We start from the raw sequence: 26,188 nt of genomic DNA on the forward strand, positions 1-26,188 counted from the left end.
AAAAAGCAGTTACTCAGTTACTGTAACTAGTTACTATTTTTCAGTAAATTGCCCAACACTGGTCATCACTTAGCCAGACATTGCCTCTTATCCAATTCAGCACTGCTTTTTCTAATCTACATGAATTCTTTCTTTTCTGTCTTTAATTTTTGTAACTTTCAGCCCTTAAAGACCTTTGACTGTGGTTTTGTCATATAATCAAATCAACACACATGATTATGATTATTCTTCAATGATTAAAGCTAAACTGCATGCATCATAAAGAATTGTTGAAGCTTACCTGTGAGAAGGAGCAGAAAGACGAAACCTGCAAGCATCATGGCTGTGAACCATCTGCACAATCCTGAGCGATTCCTCTCCTTTATATAGCCTGTGTGAGAAAGAGGGCAGGGCACATTACCAAAAATGTACATGGCTTCATTTCTCATAACTCTGATAATAGAAACACTCCTAATGCAACAAGGAAGCACCACAATAGACTATTAGCTGTGGGCAGCTACATTCTCTCATTAAACCAAAAGCTGTTTCCTCGAAAAAAAGAAAAAAAAAAAGACTTCATGTAGCACTTTACCCTTCACTTTAATCCTTATATTCAGGTCTGTGGGACCCGGACGCTGTGGGACCCTATATATTTGAAAGAGGTCACTGAGGTGGCCATGAAACTCCTCAAAGGCCAGGTGTAGTTGAGATTTGTTGTGAGATGCTGAAGACTCTGGACATTGTTGGGCTGTATGGACCGTACCTCTTCAGTGATACGTGGAGGTCTGCGACAGTGCCCGTCAAGTGGAACCACTGGGGTGGTGGTTCCAATTTTTTAAAGGGGGATGGAGAGGGTGGGTTCTGGTTATCAGGTTATCACTCTACTCAGTTTATTCTAGGATGCCAGGAGGGAGGCTCCTGGGGGATACAGGAGAATCCATCCTAGGGCTGGGCGATATATTGAGTATACTCGAGGTATTGCAAGTTTTGTCAGCGTGCATTTCTCACTGGAGTTTTGCTTCTCCTATTGTCCCTGAACACAGCTCTCACAGCAGAGAGCTCTCTCTCTCCCCTGCCCGTCTAGAAAACTCCTCTGCACATGCGCGTTTTGTATCAGCGGTGAGTGAAGCAAGGAAGAGGAAGGTAAACAGAGCAGCATGGTGAGTTAGCTGCGTTTTGAGACGGACAATGAGAAACAGCAGACTGGGTCTGCAGCGTTGAGCAGTAGTTCAACTTTGAAAAGGAAGAGGTCGACTTGAAGCGGTATTCGTTAAAATATGCCGCAAGATGACTCCGAGATAACGGCGGCAGTAACACGACACGTCGCTAAAGACATGAGCCCAGTGTTGATGGAAAGCCAGGATTTAAAAATCTCATAAAGACACTTAACCCAGAATAGGAGATTTGCCCTGGGTGCAAACATTCTACTAAAAACTCCCTGCCAGTTGTACATATCAGAGAGAAGACGGCCCAGCAGCGGATAAATGTGATCCACTTCTCCACAACTATGGAGCCTTATCTCAACCTAACAGTTCAAAACACCGACAACACGGAGTTAAAATGTTCCCCCCTCTAAACAAGCTTTTTCCCTCCCATGATCACACAGGAGAGCTCCCTGAATAAGCTCTAAAGACACTCCCATGTTAACAACTTGTCAGAAACTGGTCCAGTGTTCATCAGCACAGATAACGGACTAATATAATCACAGCTGTGAGCCTGAATGGTGGACAAGACTGCAGGGTTTTGGCCTGAATGGTGGACTAGACCAATCAGTCTTCAATCAATCAGTCAGTCAGTCAGTCAGTCAATCATTCAATCAATCCATCAATCAATCAGTTTGTCAGTAAATCAATTGTTGTATAGCATTAATTCATAACTGAAGTTATCTCAAGACATTTACAGAGAGGGCAGGTCTAGACTGTCTCTGTTTATTACAGATATTATTAGAAACTCTATATCCTATTATAATAGCATCAATTACAATGAGCACAGCTAGCAGTATTTAGCCCTGTTACAGGGCTGGGCAGGACTGTTGAGCAGACCAGACTCACTGCAGAAGCCGGGGTTGGAAAGGGCTAGAAGGAGGGGGTAGGAGTGGAGAAAAGCAGGGAGGAGAGAGGTAAGAGAAAAACAACAAAACACCAAGAAAGACTATTTAGAATATTTGTGGCAGTTGTGGCCATAAACTTGCCTCCCGTTTTGTGGGAAATTGTAGTTGAGTCGAAGCGACTTGGTTACATGGACATGGACAGCTGCTCAGATGTGTTGCTTTCAGAAAACTCAATTTTCATTCTGTGAGGAGAGCAGAGCACTTTACAGAAATGTTGCTATGAAACATTTATGATTAGTCAGATTGATCCTAAAAACTATCCTAATGTGGAAGAGATGACTGAAGCTGCAAAGGGAAAACTCTGAAAAGACTAACCACAGAAATAAACATGCATCTCAAGCTCTGAGTAATTAAGCTGTAACTGCCAGAATGCAGGAAGAGTCTTTGAATTATTGATTATTATGGTAGATCTGACAATTGTGATATCCATGCCACTCCCTAAAACAGCCCTTTGAGTTCTGTGGTCAGAGATGGCAGATGGAACAAAACTGGCAAATATAAACAGAATCTACTGTGGGAATAATGTGGGTAATAACTATTGTCTGAGGAGCTGTTTTCATTAGAAAGAGGGAACATTTCTGGGTAGAATACTTTGGGGTTGCTAAATCATGGCATAACACGTGTCACTTCACAAACTCACCAAAAGAAGAATGTAAAAGTAGTTGTCAAGGGTTTATGTTATGTTCATTTTCAATTGCAGTTTTAGGTATTTCCCTGTGTTTCTGTATTCATTCATTCATTCTGTGTGCATTTTATATTCTTTAATTCAGCCTTTCATGATCCCTATTTTGGAGTTCTCTTGTTAAAAGTCTTGCTTCATTCCTTTCCTTTATTTACACTTTGATATTTATATCCAATTTAGCTCCCTGTGTTTCCTATCATTTACTTGCATTTGCAAGATTTAGGAAATAAATTTGGGGTTTTCCAAATCAGAAGCTCTGGAAGACCAAAGAAGTCACACTCAATCAAAAAGCAGATGCAGGAAGTGCTGTATGGGTGTGATTTTTTTTTAATGGTTTGAAAAATGTGTGTCCCTTTGGTGCTCTTCACTGTGGGGATCTTTCAAACCGAGTAGGCAGGTAAAATTCACTCAAGAAAAGAGTACAGTATTAACCACCACTTCTAAATGACATGTGCCCAGAAATAAAACCTTAATTATTTAAGGGGTATCTAAATGAAACTGAATTATGAAAGGAAGGGTTAGAGTTAGGGTGTAACTACTGTCCTGTCCTTAAAGAACCTGTGAAGTGATAATAAATCTGTATTTAGACTTGTTCTACTGCATGCCAGTGTATTATGAACCACAAGGTTAAATTTCAGTAAAATAAAACATCTCTAAGTTTATAAAATTAAGCTTCAAAAACATGAACATGAGGCAGTACAATCTGCTCCAGGATGGTGTCGGCGTGTCAGTTGAATGAGTGAAGCCATGCCCACCAGAGAAACAATCTCTGTCATGACAGTTTAGAGCCAAAAGTCTTTTTCATTTTCTTATCCTGTATTTAACTCTTAAGTGTTCTTTATCTAATTTTCTGAGTGAATGAGAAGTTTTTTTGTCAACCTTTATTTAACCAGATAAAGACCCACTGAGATCAAGATCTCTTTTACAAGGGTGATCTGACCAACAGTTTAGCAGCACACGCCATAATAAATAATACATTTCAGTCAAAGATTACAATAATAAGTTAAAACAGACAATAATTTGGAAAGTGCATAGGTAAATTATAAAGTTGAGCCTCTCTCACGTTCATGAGACGTCTTTGTTGTTAACTTTCAGCTGAAAACATTCCATTCCCGGATGTTGCTCTTCAAAATAAAAGTCTTCAATGATGATTAGCATTGGAGGCTTTTATTGTGACAGACTTGGCAGGAATAGACCTATGAACAGATATGTTATTAAACTTTAGCATCACATAAACATGAAATGCAACAAAATAAACTGTCAAAAGTGTTGAAAACTAAGATTTAAATATGTACATGTTCTTGTTGGTATAATTTCTACTATATACAAGTCTTTGTGCACTGATAGCATGGTAGTAGGATGGAGGGGTGCAAGGATGCTGACTAAACATGATCAGAGTATAAAATATGCTATGCTGTTGGCAAATTTACATGAGGGACATGAGAACTATTAGGAGAGTTGATCAGTGCAATGTACATATGAGGTGAGTCCTTTGACAGAGAGCCTTCTCCTCGCATTTAAGTAACTGTGGCTAGACACATCACTGGCAGCATTTTGAGTATGGTTAATAAATAGGGTAAAGTCAGTTATAAGTATGGTAAGAAGATTAATTAGTGCAAAATGCTGCCTCAGTTAGGTGTTTTACCAGAGAACCTTCTTACAGTATTTAAGTTACAGTGAGTAGATAAACTACTTATTATTTTTTTGGAACAGGAAAGAGATTAAAGTCATGGGTACGGTAACAAGATTAATGTATGTGTTGCACACTTAAAGAAGGACTGTCAGTGTGACTTTTAGCAATTTCATGAAGGGTTCGTGAGCTGAAAAAATACACAACAGAAAAGCTCACTGTTGTGATCAAGCTTCTGCACAGCTTCCTTCTACAGCTCAGAACTTTAGCTTAACTTCACTAAAACATACTCGGTGGAAATATACGTCCAACTTTCCCACTGTACATGTGGCAAACCGTCTCTTCTTATATAACTGTTTCTAATAAGATTTATGTCTGCTTACCTGAAAATATACACACACAGAAAAGCTCATTGCTGTGATCAAGCTTCTGCACAGCTTCCTTCTACAGCTCAGAACAACAGTGTGTTGATGCCGAGCAAATCATGGCAGAAGGGCTCAATCAATAGCATACTCCATCTTGTGGCGAAAGTGGGCAACTACACCTTATCCGCTTAACAGTGCTTTCTGCCTGTGGTTTCCTCTTTGGAGCACAATGACTACTTAAAAAAAATGCAGAACTATCTCTAAAGAACACATACAATGGATTACACTTCTTTGACAGAATGACCATACTGTTTAACATAAATAATAATAATATGTAAAGGGGGGTGCCTTCTTATGTGCTTATAAACTTGTTATCCTCACATATGCAAACTTGTTTAAGGTGACACATTTAATCCAGTGATTAAAGTAACAGTTGACAGATTAATGACTAGTTCTATTTTCAGACAGTCTGTGACTGTTGAGTGGACATCAGAGTGACTCTGTGACTGCTGAGTGTTATCAGAGTAACTCTTTGACTGTTGAGTGGTCATCAGAGTAACTGTGTAGCCAGCAGCTTTTCTGTGTCTACTCAGCTCCCATAGCCTCACAGTTCAGTCTGTGGCAGCACCTCCCACCTACACAAGCAGATATTTTACTATATAAGCAGCTCTGTTTTGGCACGCAGAAGACTGCTGCTTTTGCTTGATCCTCTGCATTTTGACTCCTTTTCCTGGATGGTGGTACCGTTTTTATTGTAGCGTGACTGAGAAGTGTGGGTGAGCTAATGCTTTAGATGCACGCAGCGTACCTGTTGTCGTACATTGCCTTATGATTGTTCTTGTGTCACAGATTCTGGTCCTGTAGTGTTGAAGCTGATGAATGAATGTTTAATGCTGCTCTCCTAAGGTATATAATTTGTTTCTTTCATCAGTATACTGCAGACATTTTAATATGCAGATATTTAAATATGTATTTGGCAGCATGGTATTAACGTTTAAATGAATCTCTTTATAGATCAAATTCCACTGCTGCTTTGTTTTGCCTGTTTTGTTTTAGCTGGCTTGTTTTAGCTGTTTTGTTTTGCCTTATTTTGCTAGTTTATTCTAGTGTTTATCTTCTTTATTTAGTATGCTTTATTTTTGTTTGATCTGTTCTGCTGAATTGTTTGCTTTGGTTCTTTAGAGTAAGGTTTTGTTGTTACAGGTTAGGTTGATTGTTCTCTTTCCTTGTAAAGACATTCTTATTAATTTTGTTTCTCTTTTGTTTTCTCCTGTTTGGGAGTAATGCAGGCCGAGTGGAGCGTCGTCATTTGAGCGCGTTGGGGCTGTTGGCGGGTACAGGCCTAACCCCCTGCACCTCACCTCCCCTTAATTGTGTGTGAGTGGTTGTTGGCATCTTATTTTTTCTCACTGGGCACGTTTTCTTTCTTTTTGGTTGCAGTGTGTGAGTGCAGGGTTTGGGCACCAGTGTGTATGGTAAGTAGTCTGCACCCCCATCCCAGTCCCTAGTGAGCATTTAAAACCATTAGTCTGCAATATTCACCCGAATTATTTGTTTTGTTTAATCTTTATTTAGTCAAAACAACTCAGTGGAGTGCTTTTAACTTTTGCATATTTTAAAAAGAGAGCTAAAAATAAATCATATTTTTTTTAAAAAGTAATATTGACTTGTTGCTCATTTCAACATTTATCAAAGTAAACAACATTGTTTGAGAGCCAATCCTGTCCCTGTCTCTGATTTACTTACTGCCAATTTGCTGTCTCTTAAGTTTCTATGGTAAAACTGTGCTTTTGGGGTAAATTTAAATGTGTGTGTTTCCTTAACATAATTAATGTAATTTGGCCTAACCTGGAGCGCGGCAACATTATGCCAAGTTAAAAACCCAAATTTTCAAGAAAAAGAATTTGAATGTCAATATTTCAGTGCTCACCAGATGAATTTGGCTCATACGTGGAATCCCAGCGATGACGATCCGGGGCGTCAGCGGTCAGTACTCCCTTCTCAGAAGAGGAATTGAGGTTGGTGGCTGGAAAGCTGTTCCTGTTCCAGGATGGCCTGTTCACTGCCCTGCTCTGCCCCAGACAATCACTCGAGGGATCCCACTTCTGACACCAAACTGTTACGGCAGTTTTTCTCTGCTGCTGGGGAAAAATAAAATATAGACTTCTGCCAGCCGACAAAATTTTTTATTTCTTTGCAAAGAAAGGTCAATCAACACATGAGCGGTCAGAATGAAGAAAGACCCCGAGCTTCTGGCAAGATCCACCTTTATAGGGTGGATACCATCTCTCAGGTGACACCTACAGGGATCTTCAAGGGGCCTTTTGATTCAGTGGTGGTCCCTCGGGTTTTACACCTAGTCAGGAACTGGCACAGTCACCTTTGTTGCTTCATATTTACATATGCAATAAAGTCGACATCTTCCTAGCCCTATTGTTTCCCGTGTCTGTTGTTATGACTGTGAGTTATATTGTATTGTTTTGTTGTTGAATATTGTGTAGAGGAGCGTGTTTTCTTCCTCCTGTCTCTCGCTCTCTGGTCCTCCACCTTAAGCTTTGCTGCAGGTGTGGCGCGTCCTGATTGGACAACAGCGAAGGTGCGCACCAGCCGATTATTGGAGGAGTGATGTGGTGTCATCGGCTGCTATTGGCGGAGGCTGATAGCTACTCATTCAAAAGAAGACAGCGGGAGCGGAGACGCCGACCCTCCTTCCTGACAGCCAACCTTCGTTACAGAGCGTTCACTGTGTTGATAAATTGTGATTTTGTAATTTTTTAAAACTAAAAGTTAAAACTTATAGCAGTCCCGGTAGGTAGGGGAGTGTAGCTTATGGGTAACCGTTTTTTCCTGTTTTTTTTGGTTAGGGAGCCAGTTTAGGTTTGTATAAATTTCCTTTGTTAAGACTAGGCAAGTGTTTTTGATTTATAAGAGTTTTTGTAATTTTTTTTTTGCTACATCTCCCTGAGGTAACTTGTTGAAAGTAAAAAGAAAAAGAAATCATTAAATTTTATTTTGTGGACTGCAAACTCGTTTCCTGACCCTTTTGTGTAAATTCACCTTGGAAGTGAGGAAGGAGAGGTTCAACCTTTATGTTACATCTAGTATCCCCTAGGCTGGGCGTAACACTGTGCATTTCTATACGTGTCCTGTGAGAGGGTAGGTTCCATAGAAAAGCAACAGTGGGGGGTGTTGGGGAAGGAGATGAGACAAAGAAGCCAAAAATTCATTACAGTAGTTAGAGTTGTTACTGCAATTTAAGTCTGATGTATACAAACCTGACAGATGACTGACGGCAGGATTATGCTTGTGTGAGCATCTGTGGGTGAAGCTAAGAGGACACAGAAAAACAAAGGATGACGCCTACTGCAGGTTGTTCACCTGGCAGAGACAAAGTGACAGAGTTAGTGCATAGGCTTTAGCATTCACAGGTTAAAAACAAGCTCTCCTTTTAACCCTCTGGTATCAGTTCAGTGCTCTACCCTTTAAGGGCTTTAGGGACCAAAATATCCACTAAAAATCATTCATGAAAATATTTTGTTGAATATAATTTTCGATCCTGATGCCAAATATTGTAACATTTTTTGCATTATAATATATAACCCTCTTTGAAAACCAGCTGAATCAAATGCTTGAGATTAAATGTTTGTTTTCTGCACCAGTTTTGTGGCTTGTTAAGAAAATACCCTTATGCTAAATGTTTGTCTGTGCATGCGTTTATTAATCCTCATCTTCCCCTTTGGAAACGCCTCCAGATAATGAAGTGGTGAATTCAGCATATTTAATCCGAAGTGTCTGTTAGTGAGCTGGCACGCTGCAACTCGAGTGTGATCCCTTCGTCTGTGGGCGGGGAGACAAAGTGTCAGGTGTTTGGGCTTCTCAGATTTAGCACATAAACACAGAGCGCTCAGATGTGACCTGTGAGGTTTCATGTTTGTAGAGGAGGAATCAACGTTAATGCTTCCAGCCTCATTTGGAGAGGATTTATCGCTCTAGAGAAGGTAAGGCTATGTTTGTGTAACATTATTTAATAAATCTCTGCCAGAATGAGTTTATGGGAAATATTTTACACTGGAAGGATTGCATTTTTTTCTGAGGAGGAGTAGTTTTTTCCTATTTGTCTTTTACTCTCTTCCTGGTTGCAGACATCTTTTACATGTGATTTTGATGTGAGAGATTATGAGTCTATTATGAAAGAAAAAAATCCTTGTAAATGAACAAATGAGTTGTAAACGAGTTATTTTGTCTTCATCAGCTCATAGAAAATTTGATTTTGTGTAGATGTGAACAGGGAGTGCTTCTTGGTGCTCTTACATGATAATCAAAATAAACTCCCAAGGATTTTTTCCCTTTGAAAATAACTATTTTGAAAGATGACTCCATCCATCAATTTTCTTCTGCTCATCTGCAGTAGGGGAGCAGTGGCTAGCAAGGCTAGCAAGTTGACCCAGATCTAACTCTCCTCAGTGATGTTTTCCAGCTCCTCCTGGGGGATCCCAAGGTGATTCTCAGCCAGAGAGGATACATAATCCCTCTGGCCAGTTCAGGGTTTACCTCAAGGTCTCCTCCCAGTTCGATGTGCCAGGAAGATGTTAAAAGGGAGGCAACCAGGAGGCATTCTGATCAGATACCTAAACCACCTCGAATGGCCCCTTCAATGCAAAGGTGCAGAAACTCCACTCCTAGAACCCCCGGATACCTAAACTTTTCACCATATCTCCAAGGCTGGACCTATCCAATCCCTGCTTGAGTCTGCAATCTTGTTCTTTCAGCCATTATGCTGATCACACAGAAAATTTAAGTAAAAAAAAAACAACGTTTTTTAACGACCCCTGTTTTTGTGTTGTGTTTAGTGCTGCATGGCTGCGTCCCTGGTGTTCAGACTTCATGACAGAGGCCCTGAGCTGGTGAGGGAGGTGCTGCTGGAGCGAGGGTGGGAGGAATACGACGAAGAAGAAAGAGAAAAAGAAGACTGGAACCTGTACTGGCGGGGATCTGATTTTCGCAGCTCAGAGTATCACAATCTGTTGCCATGGCAGCGACTCAACCACCACCCAAAGACTGCTGGCATCACACGCAAGGTGATTATCTGCTGCACGTGTAAACAAGGGTGAAATAGAGATAAGGATCAGATAAGATTCTGTATGTGGTCATAATCTGTATTTGGGATTTTCACACTTTCCTACAAAACTATGACTTTTGATCCTCCCCATAAAGACTCATAAGCTTTTCAACTAATTAATTAGAGGTTTAGTTACAGTGAAATCAGCCTTGGAGACTTTTTCTGTTTGAGGCAGGTCAAAGAGCATGCCTTTGATCTACGGATGGATCTAACCTGTGTTCAGAGAGCCAGAACTACTCAAACCCTGCCTACAGCCCTGGTTAAAACATATATTTACAAACCCTATTCCAAAAAAATTGGGACATTGTATAAAATGTAAACAAAAAAAAAAATTTGGTCTGTTGCAAATCCTTTTCAAACTATATTCAATTAAATACAGCACAAAGACAAGATATTTACTGTTCAAACGGACACGTTTTGTTGTTTTTGTGGAAATACACACACTTTAAGAATTGTTGCCTGCAAAAGTTGGGACAGGTGCAAGTCTCCCACTCTGTTCCATCACCTTTTCTTCTAACAACACTTTAAGTGTTGGAGACAAGAATTGTAGAAGAGTTGAAAGTGGATTTATTTCCTATTATTTCTCAATGAACTCTTCAACAGTGTGGGGATTCCACTGTCATATTTTTTACTTTATAACACATAGTACATTTTCAATGGCTTTCATGCAGGTTAGTCTAGGCCCTGTCCTCTTTTACTGTGAAGCCTGTTGTAAGGTGGGAGAAAAAATTGATTCTTAGATGGATGGTTTGGAGGTGGATGATTCTAAATCGATTTATATACGATCAATAATCCCTCCATTTTCTATGCCGCTTATCCTGTTAGGGGTGGCGGGGTGCTGGAGCCTATCCCAGCTGTCATTGGGCGAGAGGTGGGGTACACCCTGGACAGGTTGCCAGTCAATCACAGGGCTGACATATGGAGACAGACAAGCAGGCACTGATCAATAATCGATTATTTAAACATTTAATACTGTGGAATAGTGATGATGAAAAGGCTGAACCCTGACACGCAGCATAGATCAGCAAGATTTAGATTACCAGTTGTTCATCTGAGAAAAAGGACATTTTTACTTTAGTAATTTCAGATATGTTACAATGAAAGGATGCTGCTACCTTTGGTTTGGGCAATTGTAACTTTCCAGTTTACACACATCTCCCATGAGAGGATAGTGGACATCCAACTGATCTCCTTAGTTCTAAATACACATGTAAAGGTTTTTATCATGTTGGACACAGTGAAAACAACAAAAATGCAAACAAAAAAGTGCATCAAAATGCATCATTAATTGATTAAAAATCGAATCATAGCCCTATGAATCATAATCGAATCATGAGATGCCTAAAGATTCCCACCTATAATTGTAACTTGTGCAGAAAGTGGCTTGGCATCATCCCTAAAAAAAAAAGTCTGGCTGGGAGCACATGTTGCTCCAAAACCTGTACATACCCCTCAGTGTTAAAGGGGACATCCCTTTTCAGGCTTTTCTAACAAAACTATGTGCCCCTGGCCTATCCACAATCCCCCTTAAGTACCAGACCCACCCATTAGAAAATGTGTGCCGAAACAAGCTGTTCTCAGATTTTTGCCTCATGATGTCATGTGGGGAGTTAGCACCGCCCCCAGGTTCGTTTGGCCCCCCCCGATTGGAAGAAAGCTCCACCCTCCTCTCCTGCCAGCTAAGAGGAGGATCAAGACAGCCATATCCATTTCCTGAGAGGGGTGGAGTCAGACAGCTCATTAACATTTAAAGCCACAGACACAGAAACAGCTCGTTCTGAGCAGGGCTGAATTTATTTTAACTCTAATTAAAATAAAGTGCACCAGTGAGGTCATTTTCTCCTGATCTGGCATTGCTGTTGACACAAGTGGTATCACAAGTCTCAGCCCTTTTAGAATTTGATCAGCCAGTAAGGGACAAGTGTTGACAGGATGGTGCTGTTCCAAAAAGTGTGATATTTGCTACTGAGAGTGCTGAGAGAGAGACCAGAGACCAAGAAGAAGAGCTGAGGATGGATTTTGCTCTCAGGAAGCTGAGTTTGAAAATGCTTGGCTGCATTGGTTTTGTATTGACAATACTCCTACTGGGCAGGCATAGATAGATAGGGCTTTAAGCAAGAATCTAAACTAAATAAGACTTAAAATGAAAAATAACTAAAAGAGTGTTCCTGTGTATTTATACTGAGACTATAAAAAAATAAATAATTGCTGTTTTAAAGGACTACCTGGCACGCAACCTGAGGAGGATGAGAGCCACATTTGCCTCATCTCTTTATGACTTCAGTCCCACTGCCTTTATCCTCCCCAACGACTACACCCACTTCCTGTCTGAATACAACAAACAGCGTCTGACCAGAGGGCCGTCTGTGTACTGGATATGTAAACCTGTGGATCTTTCCAGAGGCAGAGGGATCTTTGTCTTTGAGGACATTAAAGATTTGGTCTATGACTGCTCTGTAATTGTACAGAGGTACATCAGTGACCCTCTGCTGATCTCTGGCTACAAGTTTGACCTGAGGATCTACGTTTGCGTTAAGAGCTTTCATCCACTGACTGTTTACATCCATCAAGAAGGCCTGGTGAGATTCGCCACTGAGAAGTACAACCTGATGTCTCTGCAGAACCTTTACGCTCATCTCACCAACACTAGCATTAACAAGTTAGGTCCTTTCTACAGAACCCAAAAAGAAAAGGTTGGCCAAGGATGCAAGTGGACCATGAGCAAGTTCAGACATTTTCTACATGGCCAGGACATCAACGAGAATCTTTTATGGCAGAGGATCAACAACATAGTGACTCTGACTCTCCTTACAATCACACCATCTGTCCCTTCCTGTCCAAACTGTGTGGAGCTGTTTGGGTTTGATATACTCATTGATGTCAAGTTTAAGCCTTGGCTACTGGAAGTCAACTACAGCCCAGCATTGACTCTGGACTGTCAGACTGACATCACTGTGAAAAAAAGGCTAATCAGCGATCTGGTGGATCTAATGAACTATACATTAGTGGACAGCTTGAGGAAGAGGGCTTATCAAAGACGAGTGTTCAAGAAGTCTTGCTTCCCTGCTAACCTTTCCTCAAATGCTTCAATACCTATTTTCCCAAAGTTCAAGGAGGACAAATTTCAAAAGAAATCAAATGGAGCCCAGTCAAATCGAACCTGCACTCTTCCTATGCTTAAAACTCGTCACCAGTTAGAAAAGCTCAACCAAAGACAGTCCAGGCAGTGTTCTTTCATAGCTAACAACCAAAGAAACCTTCCTCCAGTTGACTTAAACATGATACAACCTGTAAGTGGAGGGATAATTACCAAAACTGCTACCAACAAGAACCTAAATACGATACTGGGCCCACGTTCAAGGACAAACGTGTCAGTAGTAAACAGACAGACGTGTCCAGCTCTAGCACCAAGGCTGATAGGCAACAGGAGGCTTCATGAGTCTGAGGTTACAGACTGTGACGACACTGAAACAGAAGCTGAGCTTTCAGTAGAGACAGACGTTTCCTCTTTGATACATGATATCCAAAAGAATGGGCGTGGATTCAGATGTCCTGCTGTGCCCTGGAAGCTCCCAGATATCCACTGGTATGTACAGTATTGCTGTGTTTCTGTACATTTGCTAACAAAAAACAAATCAACATATAGTGTCTTTAAAAAAGTGCAGTCTATCTGAACGGGGATGACACTGAGCTCCATAGATATACAGATTACTGCAGTAAAACCTAACTGAAAAACTAAACCAAAATTGAGGCAATTTGGCATGTTTTGAATAACCTTACAAATCTTGATGCATTTTTACTTCACACCACTGGTAAATATTACACACAGAAACACATATTTATACTGCTGCTCACTTACTTTGTTTTAAAAGTATTACTTATTAATTTTGCATGCCCCCATGCCCCTCTAAATAGCTTGTTTTGGACCTCAATACTTCTAAAGCCCTCCGTGCAGTCCTGGTTATAACATTTATATGCAGATCTAAATACAAAAAAGTTGGGACATTGTTTAAAATATCAGTATGAACAGATTACAGTAATTTGCAAATCCTTTTCAAACTATATTCAGTTAAATACAGCACAAAGACAACATTTCCATGAGGTAACTGTTTCTGTGGAAACATACACACGTTCAGGATTTGATGCCTACAAAATGTTCTAAATAAGTTGGGACAGGAGTATGTTTCCAACTGTGTTGCATCACTTTGTCTTTTAACAAAGCTCTGTGTCTGGAGACACTAATTGAGTGTTAAAAGTGGATTTTTTCCCATTGTCACTTGATGAACTCGCTTAACAGTGTGGGGATTCCACTGTCATATGTTACGCCACACATTTTCATTATAAGACAGGTCTGATCTGCATGCAGGCCAGTCCTCTTTTACTGTGAAGCCATGCTGTTGTAACTTGTACAGGAAATAGCATTGTCTTGCTGAAAAAATCAGGAACATCCCTGGAAAAGACACTATCTGAATGGAAGCATTTGTTGCTCCCAAGCCTGTATGTACTGTACCTTGCAGTATTAATGGTAATTGCACATTTGTGTAAGTTACCCGTTCCATGGGCACTAACACCCCCCACACTACCACAGATACTGGCTTTTGAACATTGTGTTGATAACAATCTGGATGGTCCTTTTCCTCTTTTGCACAGAGCACTCATCGGCCATTATTTTCAAAAACAATTTCAAATGTGGACTGGCTGGACCACAGCACACTTTTCCACTTGAGGTGTGTCTCTGATGAGCCATAGGGCCCAGAGAAGTCAGTGGGGCTTCTGGATGTTGTTAATAGATGGCTTTCTCTTTGCATAGTAGAGTCTTTACTAACATTTGTAGACACAGTGAGGTACTGTGTCAACTAACAATAAATGACAATTTTTTTTTGAGGTGTTCATGAGCCCACATTGAAATAACCATCAGAGACATACCTGTTTTTAAAGCTGCGTTCACTGAGGGGTCATGGGCATTCAGTGTTGGTTTTCAGTCTTGCCCTTTAAATGCAGAGATTTCTCCTGAATCTCTGAATAGTTGCATGATATTATGGGTTATGGATGTTGAAATCTCTTAATTCTGTACAATTCCATGTTGGGATTACACCACTGTTAATTGTAAATAACTGGGCCTTTCAGGAGTGCCCTTTTTTACACCCAATCTTGATACTATCACCTGTAACCAACTGACCTACTTAGTCTTGGAGTATTAAGCTGTTATTTTAGGTATTCCACAGTTTCCGTTCCCTGTCTCAACCTTTTTGGAACCTGCTGAAGACAACAAATTCTCAATGTGTACGTATTTGGAAAGGACATTTCTCAGTTTAACCATTAAATATCTTGTCTTTGTGCTGTATTCAATTTCATAAAAGTTTAACAGGATTTACAAATCACTGCATTCTGTTTTTATTTACATTTTTCACAATGTCCCAACTTTCTTGGAATTGGGGTGTGTGTCCTATCAGTGACAAAATAGTCTATGCAACATGCAGTATGAACTGACAAAAATTTTCTTAGCATCATAAACCATTGTGCATTGTGCACCATTTTTACATAAAATCACATAAACATGAAAAGAAGAGCAGCAATGATTTTGCAGACTTGATGATTTTGTGAAAAACTTTTCTGATTCTTAAACCCTACAAATACAGGATGAGACTTCCACAACTTTTTTTAACTAACTTTTTTTTGCAAGTTAAATTCCTAAATATAATTTTGATAAAAGATATGGCCCTCCTGTATACTACCTAACACTAATGAAGTGATACTGGGCACTCAGATGACTTTACATTAGCTGCTACAGTATAGAGAAATTATGAAATGTCTAATCGTCACAGCATGTTAAACAAATGTTTTTATGTTACACAGTACGAGCAACAGGAGGAAGAGGATTTCAGCACAGAAGAGACCAAATGTTCCTCCACTCAGAGTTGGAGACTTCATACGGACGTTTCCGTTCAACACAGCCACTCTGAGGGCCTCACAGCATGAACTGAATGTTAAAGAAATCATGCAGGAGCTTCACAAGCTGACCAATCAGTTAGCCAAACCAGAAAAAAAGAGGAGGAGAGAAAAGGATGCCGGCAACATGGACAAAGATCCTGAAGATTTTGAATCACTGCTGTGGGGGCCAAAAGATCCTCCACTGATCAGTCAGTGTTTAAATAACAAGAGGTGATGTACTTTTTCTTCTTCTGTTAAATACTTCCATGTGCCTGATTGTGTTGATAATGCTCATGATAAATATTTTCTGAAGGATTTTAATAAAATTCAAGCTGTTTCCTGTCTAAAAAAAAATGGGATAAAATAAAGCACGTCTCAGATTTCAGCCCTTTGCACAAACCTTGACTTTATTTAATTTCTACTATATCGACACATTGGAGTGACCCTCAGTGCTGTGAGAGTGGAATCGTGTATGAGCGGTGACGGAAGCAGCACAGGGAGCGTATCAACTTGCGTGGCTTGGATGTGTTACGAGGTCAGTCAGAGGGTTGACACCAGCTTTTGTTTGTCCTCATGAATTATTGTCTAGGTGCTTAAAGACCACTCAACAGTTTGTTATACTTCTGTATAATCTGATACTAACATGATTTACAGAGCAGACAAAATGATCTTTACAACAGAAGCAAGCGTTAGGAGTTGTAAAGTAGAAAAAAGCACTAATGACAGAAATATGATCCACACTTGAATGATTTAGAAGACACACAGCTCCGTTAAATGTTTCTTCTCTATTTAACGGCATTTTTTGTGTTTGGGTTTTCAGATACAGGTACTAAGTCAATGTTTCTGTTGACTACACTTTCCCTGAATCAATACTTTTAAAAACAAGAACATTTAAAAAAAATGCTTTTCTTATCTCAAAGGCAATTTAAAACTTTAAGTAACATTGAACTTTTAAATGATAACAACCACTGTTAACGAAATGACACAATAGATAGAAATTAAACCAACTACAACACATTAATTTTCTATTACTTCTCTATCCTGCACTCTCAACTCAATCATCTACAGACGTATTCCTTAACAGACTTCTTAATTTGTTAGTCTGACAAAAATTAGACTAGATAACATGGTTGGAGATTGGTTTAGTCTTTCATGTATGCACTTCAATCAGAACAGACCAGCCTAGGCGTTCTGCACATGTTCCACAGTCTCTGTGACTGCTGACACTGAAGTTAAACAGCTAAATGCTAAACGGAGAGTTGTGGTGTTCATCTCATTGGTACTAAAAGTAAAGTGTAGGAGGGATAATGGTATGGGGCTTTTGCGCAGGGTTTGGGCTAGGGCCCTCACCTCCAGTGAAGGGCAATCTTAATGCTTCAGCATACCAAGACATTCTAGCAACGCTGTGCTTACAACTTTATAGCAACAGTTTGGGGAAGGCTTTTTCTATTCCGACATGACTGTACCCCAGTGCACAAAGCAAGGACTATAAAGACATGGTTTGATGAGTTTGGTGTGGAAAAAACCCCACTGAGCACCTCTGGGATGAACTGGAACAGAGATTGCGAGCCAGGCTTCCTCATCCAACACCAGTGTCTGACCTCATACATGATCGGAATGAATGGGCATAAATTCCAACAACAACAACATGCCAAAATCTTGTGGAAAGCCTCAAAAGAAGATTGAAAGCTATTAAAGCTGTAAAAGGGAGGATCAACTCCATATTAAAGTACATGGATTTGAATGCAATACCATTACAATCCCTGTTGGTGGAATGGCTAGACGTCCTCAACGGTTAATGTCATCAAGATAGATGAGCACAAAGCACTCAAAATTAATGATGAATCCACAAAGTCAAAGGACATTTAGTAAAACACATGCTGAGGACAGACAGATTATAAGTTCACATAAAAAGACCTCAAAAAGACACACTATTACTGATGCTTTCAGGTGCAACACAGCAGCAATGACACCCCAGCAAAAGTTTATCAGAGAGCAAACTGAGGGCCAGTGGGTGGCAGCACAGCTTCATATTTTACAAAAGCAGATCAGAGCAGCAGTTTGAGCTCAGACCGTTTTTTCAATAACTGCTTTAAAAGGACCATATCAGGGAGAACATACTGTGCTCTCATATAACAGAACAGCTGACTGAGAACAAACTGGCTTGTGCTCATCAAAGTGTATCTTTTTCTAAAGAGACAAAAACAGCTTAAATTTAGCACTTTCTTGGCTGAAGGATTTGCCATGAAGTAAAACTCCTTCAGTTGCTTATTGAAACACTGTGCAGAAACAAACAAGTGAGTTATAGTGGTTTGGCATTCATCAGTTTACTTGAAACACTGTTTTCTTTTAAGAGCAATTCATGTCCAAAGAGCCATCAGAACAAAGATCATAACGTGGATAAAATCTGCCATAATGGTCTCTCTCTTCTAATTTCTGTCTGCAACCCTTCATAAGTAAAGGCTGAAACCTCCAGTTCACCTGTCTGAACTGAACCTTGAGCTTTTTGAGTCTGAACTTGCTCGACACAGCACATTACCCAAGTTTCTCCTCTCCTCTCACAGCACCTCGTCCTTTGTTTTTTTAGTGTTTCTTCACCTGTAGCAGCCTACATAAATGACTTTCAGAGGGCCTAACATTACTCTTCTTTTGAAATGTTTCACACGTCTCAGGTGACTAGTGTGTGTAGAGACTTGTTGAGGCTGACACATAGCACAGCAATCATCCTGAACTACAAGTGCAGGACAGCACTGGTATCAAACAGCTGCAGAAAAGAAACAAAGTATCAGCATGAGAGGCTTCAGTTTGAACATTATAACATTAGATGTCATCGGCTGACTAAATCAGTGAGTTTAATGAAGAAAGCAATGGATTTTTAAAAAAAAGAAAAATTAGGCGATCATATTGATGGCCATGAAAATGCCCATTTCTTTCTTTGGCAGATTAAGTAGTGTTTGAGTCTTTTTTAACTTTAAACTTTAAAAGCTTTAGAAAAAGTTTTTCAAGCTCTGACATCAAAGCTACAGGCTCTCTTACAAAACACTTAAATCTTTTTTACCCCTTCACTGTACGAAACATGGACATGAAACTAAAGGGATATTTTGGTATTTTTCAAAGTTGAGTCATATGAGGTACTTGGCATTAGTAGTTGCCTCCAGAGATTTCAGAGAACGGTGCCACTTTCAGAAAAATCACAGTTTTTTCCGGCATGGAAGCTAGGCTATGCAGCATAGCACACTGGTATACTCTCAAATTTAGCAAGTTTTAGGTCAAATGGGTAAAAAAAAAAATCGGTTGTATGCTCTATCAGACATTTTTGAGCATCTTATTTAGCCTCTGTATTTGGAACTATTTTACAATGTAAACTTCAGCTACATGTTCTTCTGCCTCATCATATTCTCATCTCCTCATCAGCTGTTTGGGTCTGTGGCGTTGACAGAGACAATAACAAACTAGACTAAAACTAAACTAAAAGTTGAGCGATTTATACTGGAGTGACAACGACACAACATTTACTGTGGATACTTTAATGATCCGGAGTACACAGAGGAACAGCAGCTGTAGATGAAGACTCAGTGGGGAGAACCTTCAGTAAAAACTGGGAGTAAATCACCTGGTGGTGCAGGTGTTTAAACTGTGAGCTCATGCCCATGAACATGGAGAGCTGGGGAGTGGAAAGGGACTTTACAACACTTCCTCAGGACATTTCTGTCCTGGCACTTGCAGCCTGCATCACTACCTACCCAGAGTTCCCTGCCTTACAGAATGTCTGACCTTCAACTATCTGAAGATAAACTGGAGAAACTGACCCTGACCAGAAGAGCTGGATGGAAATTTATCATCCAAGTACATTTATGGCTGTCCCTTTATTTTTCTGTTTGAAAATTATACGAGTAACAGTGGACATGTTATATTTACCTTAAAAAAACAATGTTGCAGCTGTTGAAGTAGAAGGCTGAGCTGAAATCTCTAGTTTAGTTTAGTTTGTTGTTGTCTCTGTCGAATCTGCAGATCCAAACAGGTGACCAGATACGCTGAGGTGAAAGACCATGTAGATGTGAGGATAATAAGTTCACAAGCACATAAGAAGGCATCCCCCTTTACGTATTATTTTTATTATTACTGTCAAAGAAGTATAATCCATTTTATGTGTTCTCGAGAGATTGCTTTGCATGTATTTTTTTGTTATAAGTAGTTATTGTGCTCCAAAGAGGAAACCGCAGGCAGAAAGCACTGTTGCGCAGATTATGTGTAGTTACCCACTTTTGCCACAAGATGGAGTATGCTATTGAGTGAGCCCTTCTGCCGTGCTCTGCTCAGTATCAACACACTGTTGCTCTGAGCTGTAGTAGGAAGCTGTGCAGAAGCTTGATCACAACAATGTGCTTTTCTGTTATCTTTTCAGGTAAGAAGACATAAATCTTATTAGAAACAGTTAGAAGAGATGGTTTGTCACAGGTAGAGTGGGAAAGTTGGCCGTATATTTCCACCGAGTATGTTTAAGTGAAGTAAAGCTAGCTTGCTACACTATGCTAGGAGCTAAGCTAATTTCTGGTGTTCTAGAGATCGAGTGACATGATATGTAACTGTTGTGTGTCTGAAATGCTTGTTAAGTGACTGCAAATATGTAGTGGTGTTAGGAAGGAGTGACAATTCTGTTTTGTATGCTTATGTAACGTTTATTTGGTATTTTCTTTTATTTTTTTGAGACATTTGAAACAGTATCAACACACTGTTGCTCTGAGCTGTAGTAGGAAGCTGTGCAGAAGCTTGATCACAACAATGTGCTTTTCTGTTATCTTTTCAGCTCATGAACCCTTCATTAAATTGCTTAAAGTCACACTGAGAGTTCTTCTTTAAGTGTGCAACATAGACAAAGCATGCATTGCAAAATAGTGCCAAATACTAGCTGCGTTTCTATTACAGTTTATCCCAAAATAAAAGGGATATTTCTGAAATTTTGACAAGTACAACTACTCTGAATGTGTTTCCACTGAAGGTTGTTTTGGGCAGGATCCCCATAATTCTTGTAAAATCTCATCTTGCGAGGCTCCGCTGCAAGGAAGATGGAATTAAGAAGGAAGTGGAAGGAATTAAGAAGATTAAGAACAGAAAAAATGGCAAAACCAAACATTTATTCAAGTGCATTGAGCAAATCAAAGCTCAAATATGTTAGAAAATTGCACAGAATTAATTTTATAAATCCAGTTTTTCCAAAGCATTAAAAAAAGAGTCCATACTCTACTAGTAAAAAAAACAATGCAGACAACTCAAGCTTATATCAGGACTCCCCAATTAATACATTAACTCTTAAGAAGCTATCAGGTCTTATAGAAGAAGTTGCTAAGATTTATAAACAGTTATGGAAACATTTTTCAGAAGTGCATTCTCTTGTGATAGTTTTTGCTTTACTGAAACTTTTCAGAGTTGAACAGACAGCCTTGTAGGAAAGTTTCTTGGCTGTTTTTTATACGAGTTTGAAATCTCACAAATGTTCACCTCCACGTGAACAGGTGAGACACATCAAGCAAATAAAGAAATGATGACTTTAGACGAATGGGTCCATTTGATAGAGCCGTGACTTTGAATTGAAGCACTTGTGCAATTAAGCCTCACAGAAAAAGTAAACATACTTCAGGATAAGAATGCAAAAAATGTTCCTGCACAAGGCCAAATATGTGAGAGAATTCAAGTACCTGCTCAAGTGTTTGTACTCTCTCTGCTGTTCTAGGAATCTGTTTCCAATAAATGAAATACCTCCGCAGACTTTTTACTATGTGACTAAAGAGTGAGACGCAGTGATTTCGCCGATTTATGACCTCGAAAGAAAAGGTTATACAGTGTTTTTCAGTAAAGAAACAAGCTCTTAGATTGAACTAAAAGTAAATCTCATTATCTCACTTAAAGTTTGACCAACAGGCCTAACATTTTAAACAGACATCATTGATGAAGTGTTTGAAGAATGTATTGACTTTCATGGTTTTGGAACATTGAGTACGATCATTTTTTCCATTGTTTATACAAACGATAATTTAGACCAGTTTAGTATTATAGTGGTCAAAAGTCGGGCACTAGAGACCTTAATGTTTCCTGCTTGGCTTCTTTCTTTTGTATACAACTTCAGCTGTTTTATACTAATCAAGATTTCATGTGACTATTAACCACAAGGTTCGTGTCACAGCATTAAGTCCACCATGTTTTTGCTCCAGCTGACAGCGAATGCCCTCTCCCACTGGGTCCATTTCTAAAGTGGAGCAGTGCAGCAGCTCAGAGGAGCTGCATCACCAGATCATGAGTTAATGCAGGAGTAAAGACAACAACATACAAACAGCAGGTTACTTTGCCTGTCCAAAGTTGATTGAATTTGCTTCCTGTTTTGACGGAATGCTGACATAGAGTTTTATTTTGAAATTGACCAGATGCTTCATGAATTCCTGAGTCTGACTTGTGTGGGTTTAACTGCTCTCTTGAGTTTCATGTGTTTGGAAGAGTCTCTGCTGAAAATGAAGTCAGCTGGGCGGTGCAGGGCAAAGAGCAGCTTTTAGCCCATATCAGAGACAGACACATACTGTGGATACCCAGAGATTGAATAGCAAGGCAGAAATTTGCTCTGGGTCACAGATGGTCACTGTATGATGTGGAAACTGTTGGTTAGTACTTAAATGAAGGCCATTTTGTTCTGGGGATTAAACTGATGTGGCTCAACTCGAGGTGCCACATTACAGGACCTAAAGGATAACCTTATAAAGCAGATGGATTGTCCAGATTCCATGTCTGTCATCAGGCAGATCTATCTTGCAAACCTCCGACAGTTTTTCCCGATGTGAGAACAGACCCGACCAATCAATGCCATTTGAGGAGAATGAGGCGGTAGCTATGGAAGGGTTAAAAAGATAAGATATATCTAATTATCCCCACATGTAAAAGAAGAAGAACCAACTTTACATCCAATAAGGTCTGAAAAAGTTGTACTGCAAGCTGGTAAACAATAGCTGCCGGTGTAGTGATCATCGTTATGGAATAGTAGCAGTTTCTATCAGAACTGGACAGAATTTCTTTATAACTAGATGAAAAATATCACACAGAAAGCTTCTTGGCAGATAAGATGTTTGTGCTAATTGGCCTGAGTTTGTTTAACCAACTGGCTCCAGTAATAGTTAGCAGCTGTAACACTTGCTGTGGTGACTTCATCGTTGAGCTGCACGTACCCACTACAGCATATGCTTCATCACTCTGACTGGCCTGTAATGTATGTGACTGATAGAATGCCTTGTCAACCATTGTTGAGTTCATTAAGTTTGTTCAGGTTGTTTCGTTGTTCTGACAAATAGTCATCACACAACTATCAAATGTTTATCTTTTGAAACTGTAATATTTGGTATGATTTTTATTTCTGTATGATATGAATGTACAGCACATTTAAACACTGCTGTTTGGTTTTATTGTCAAGACCCTGGACATTTTTATTAGCTGAATGCTTCTTTTGCATGCAATCTTACCACTGGAATATTTTAATAATTGTGTCTGATAAATGCATGAGAGTAAATAAACACCAACATTTTCTGTTAAAATGAAGATGCAAAAATAACACACAAAAAAACATTAAAGCAAATTAAAATTGCACTTAATAAATGAGTAGAGAAACTGTGATGAGTAACTTTCCCCCTTTGTTGAACTTTACTCCTTCATCTTATGAATTACTAAATCTGACCACTAGATGGCGCTGTGTCTTATCTTCGAGTTTCTTCAGCTCAGAGAAATCTCTGATCAGCTCCTCCATCTGCTGCCAGATCTACAGACCTGACTCTCTGCCGCCTCAGGGCCTGCACACACAATCAGACACAATCAGACACAAACGCTCACACATTTGACCCAATCCGGAAACGTTAATCTGCCAGTGACTCATTTTTGACTCTGAGATGTGAGAGTTTCTTTGTAAATGTTTGCACAGATTTACTTCATCATGTGTTGAACAGCTTTAACCACACCTGAGAACATGAGAATTCCATGGACAAGAGGAAAAACTTCTTGCTCAAATGAGTAAAAACAGTAGTGATAAACGAGGTGAGTCACAAACCACCAGGTACTGATTACCTGGAATTTCCGGAGCTTTAAAGTGAATTAAATTTTTTTTTTTCATCACATTGTGAAATAATGTTTTATTTCACAACAAATTAAAGGCTGTAATGTAAAAATGTGTTGACCCCAGGGGCAGCAGTAACAGATATTATAATGACTATGCTGTCTTGTTGCCAGTGGTTTTGTTTGTTTTAAATAAAGACTTACTGGATTCAGATTTTGTTTCTTGATATATTTTGATGATCACAATAAGAATTCAGTCACTTGTTGCTTGAGTTGTTTGAGAGAGAAGAAAAAAATTAAGTCCTTACGATAAAGATAGTTTTTATTTGTGAAGTTGTTTGTAAAAGTGGATTGTTCAACTGTATGATAACCTTGTAGTTCTAGTTACCTGTTTGAAAAGTGTGTGTAAAAAATCAGAGAAAATACACCACATGTGGTAATACAATAAAAAAATAACCTTACTGTGGCCATACCTTCTGCCTTGTGATTTGGCTTGATTGTCAAATTACATTTTTAATCACAATTAATATCAGAATTTCTGTTTATGATCCTGATTAATTGCATCTAGGACTGTGCAATATACTGATTTTATCGATTAATTTGCATTTGTGTTTAGGACAGTTATAAAATAAAAATCCAGATTTTCTGAAATTCCTCCACAGCTCTTCCTCTAAGGCCTCAAAGTGTGTATAGTGTGTGCATTCAGAGAATTTAAGATGATAAATTATTTGAAAGTGTCCTCATGTCAGTGGTCTCCCACATTTTTAAAATACTTCAAAATTTAAAAATTGTGTAGTGTGGCTAGTTGGCTCCCAGTGAAAACCTAGATTTTCTAATTAAGAAAGATAGTTTCGCCACTTTTTTTGCAACTAGTTCGGGTTTGCAGCCTCAGACCACAAACAAACCACAGCCTGCTGCAACATTTATTTGAAAGCAACTACAGCATGAAAAACTTGTTTCAACATCTCAAACAAAGACACGCAGCCGAATGTGGAAAGTGTGTCTTGCTACAGAATTTACAAGACCGCTACATCCAACAAACACACGCTGAAGAGCAGCCGACATAGCGCTTTGAATCATAATGTTTTATTTCGTAGTTATGGTGGAATTTCACACTGATCTTTTGTTAAATAATTGCAGCCTTCTGTGTTGGTGCAAAAAACTCTCCTTGTAGTAAACGACCGAAGCGCACTCTCTGAAACCAAATAACAGCTTTGCACTTCAACCCAAAAGGGAAATTCAGTTTATATTTGTTAAATCCAACTGACAGAATAATAAAAAAAATTTGATTAATTTCTTTGTCATTTGTTTGTGCTTTTTTAAAAACAAGAATACGAAAAATTGTTTAAAATCATAAATGAATTTTTAAAATGAAAATCAAGAGATCAGATTTTTAGGCCATATTGCCCAGCTCTGGTTGCATCTTTTTAATTGCATTGTAAAATTTCACAATTTTGCATTTAATACGATTTTGTGCCATTTTAAAAGTGTTCTACTGTCTTAAACTAAGGGATATAGACATCCTTTTTGGATGCAGACCTACTTTTATAGGTAGATTTAGGTTATGATATGAATTTAACAACGAAAAGAAGGAGCTTTTTAATGGGTTGAAAAGGATATTAGTGGAAGTAAAAGGGTAGACGTTTGATAACAGAAGGTTCAGACGGCTTTTGTCTTGTCCACTGATTTGTCTGAGAGATTCTTAAAGTGAAATAAGACATGAAGGAGCTGTGGTGGTTTTATTTTACATCACTATGGCTGCAGTGAGACACTGCAGGGCTTAACCAAAGTGTGCTGAAATGGACCATAAAGAATGCCATAATCATGATTGAAAAATTAATTCACTAATAATGGACCTCAAACACATTGCAATAAATGTATTTATGGTGACAGGCCTAGTTTAAATAGCTAACAGGGGGGCAGAGGTGTCCATGAGTAATAGTCTTTTGGTGGGGTTGAACAATAATCAGTCTGGCTGATTATCAGCTCTGATGCTGATTATCTGAATCTGTGTTTTATTCTACCAATCACTGACATGATTAACTGATTAAAAAGTCTGCTACTTTGGCTTCTCTTCCTGTGTGTCTCACACCCTCATCTAATGCTCCGCCCACAACACTATCTGATTGGCTAAAATGTCACAGGAATTCTACCCAATCAACACTGCAGCATGACATGTAGGGAAAATAGAGCCGCATGCTGTGTAGCCTGTTGGTCAAAGTCTCTGTTTTTCTCATTGTAATGGTAATAAAGCAGTTATTTCTAAAGTTAAAAACATTATGATCCTCCA

The 26,188-nt window shown here is 39.2% G+C and overlaps 2 protein-coding genes and 1 long non-coding RNA gene across 4 annotated transcripts in view; 1 reads left to right on the plus strand and 2 right to left on the minus strand.

Annotated features, from left to right (window-relative positions):
* Positions 1-3,959, minus strand: part of LOC121521864 (5-hydroxytryptamine receptor 3A-like) — a 33,634-nt gene extending 29,675 nt beyond the window's left edge. The window contains exons 1-3 of the mRNA XM_041806039.1: positions 3,835-3,959; positions 2,171-2,271; positions 281-370 (exon numbers count right to left, since the gene is read on the minus strand). Coding sequence (XP_041661973.1) covers positions 281-320 — 40 coding nt within the window. The 5' untranslated portion in view covers positions 321-370; positions 2,171-2,271; positions 3,835-3,959. The remainder of the gene's footprint in view (positions 1-280; positions 371-2,170; positions 2,272-3,834) is intronic.
* A 4,746-nt stretch (positions 3,960-8,705) lies between these two features.
* ttll2 (tubulin tyrosine ligase-like family, member 2) lies at positions 8,706-20,235 on the plus strand. The gene is made up of 6 exons (XM_041804917.1): positions 8,706-8,764; positions 9,617-9,844; positions 12,105-13,471; positions 15,742-16,034; positions 18,813-18,920; positions 20,222-20,235. Exons 2-6 carry the CDS (start codon positions 9,623-9,625, stop codon positions 20,233-20,235), a joined length of 2,004 nt encoding a protein of 667 aa, XP_041660851.1. The 5' UTR covers positions 8,706-8,764; positions 9,617-9,622.
* Positions 20,236-22,913: 2,678 nt separating this feature from the next.
* Positions 22,914-26,188, minus strand: part of LOC121521289 — a 72,493-nt gene continuing 69,218 nt past the window's right edge. For both annotated transcript variants that reach the window (XR_005992838.1, XR_005992839.1), the window contains exon 6: positions 22,914-23,639. This is a non-coding gene — a long non-coding RNA (uncharacterized LOC121521289). The remainder of the gene's footprint in view (positions 23,640-26,188) is intronic.

The sequence above is a fragment of the Cheilinus undulatus genome, linkage group 14 (genome assembly GCF_018320785.1).
Source record: "Cheilinus undulatus linkage group 14, ASM1832078v1, whole genome shotgun sequence".
In the NCBI taxonomy this organism is placed as follows: domain Eukaryota; kingdom Metazoa; phylum Chordata; class Actinopteri; order Labriformes; family Labridae; genus Cheilinus; species Cheilinus undulatus.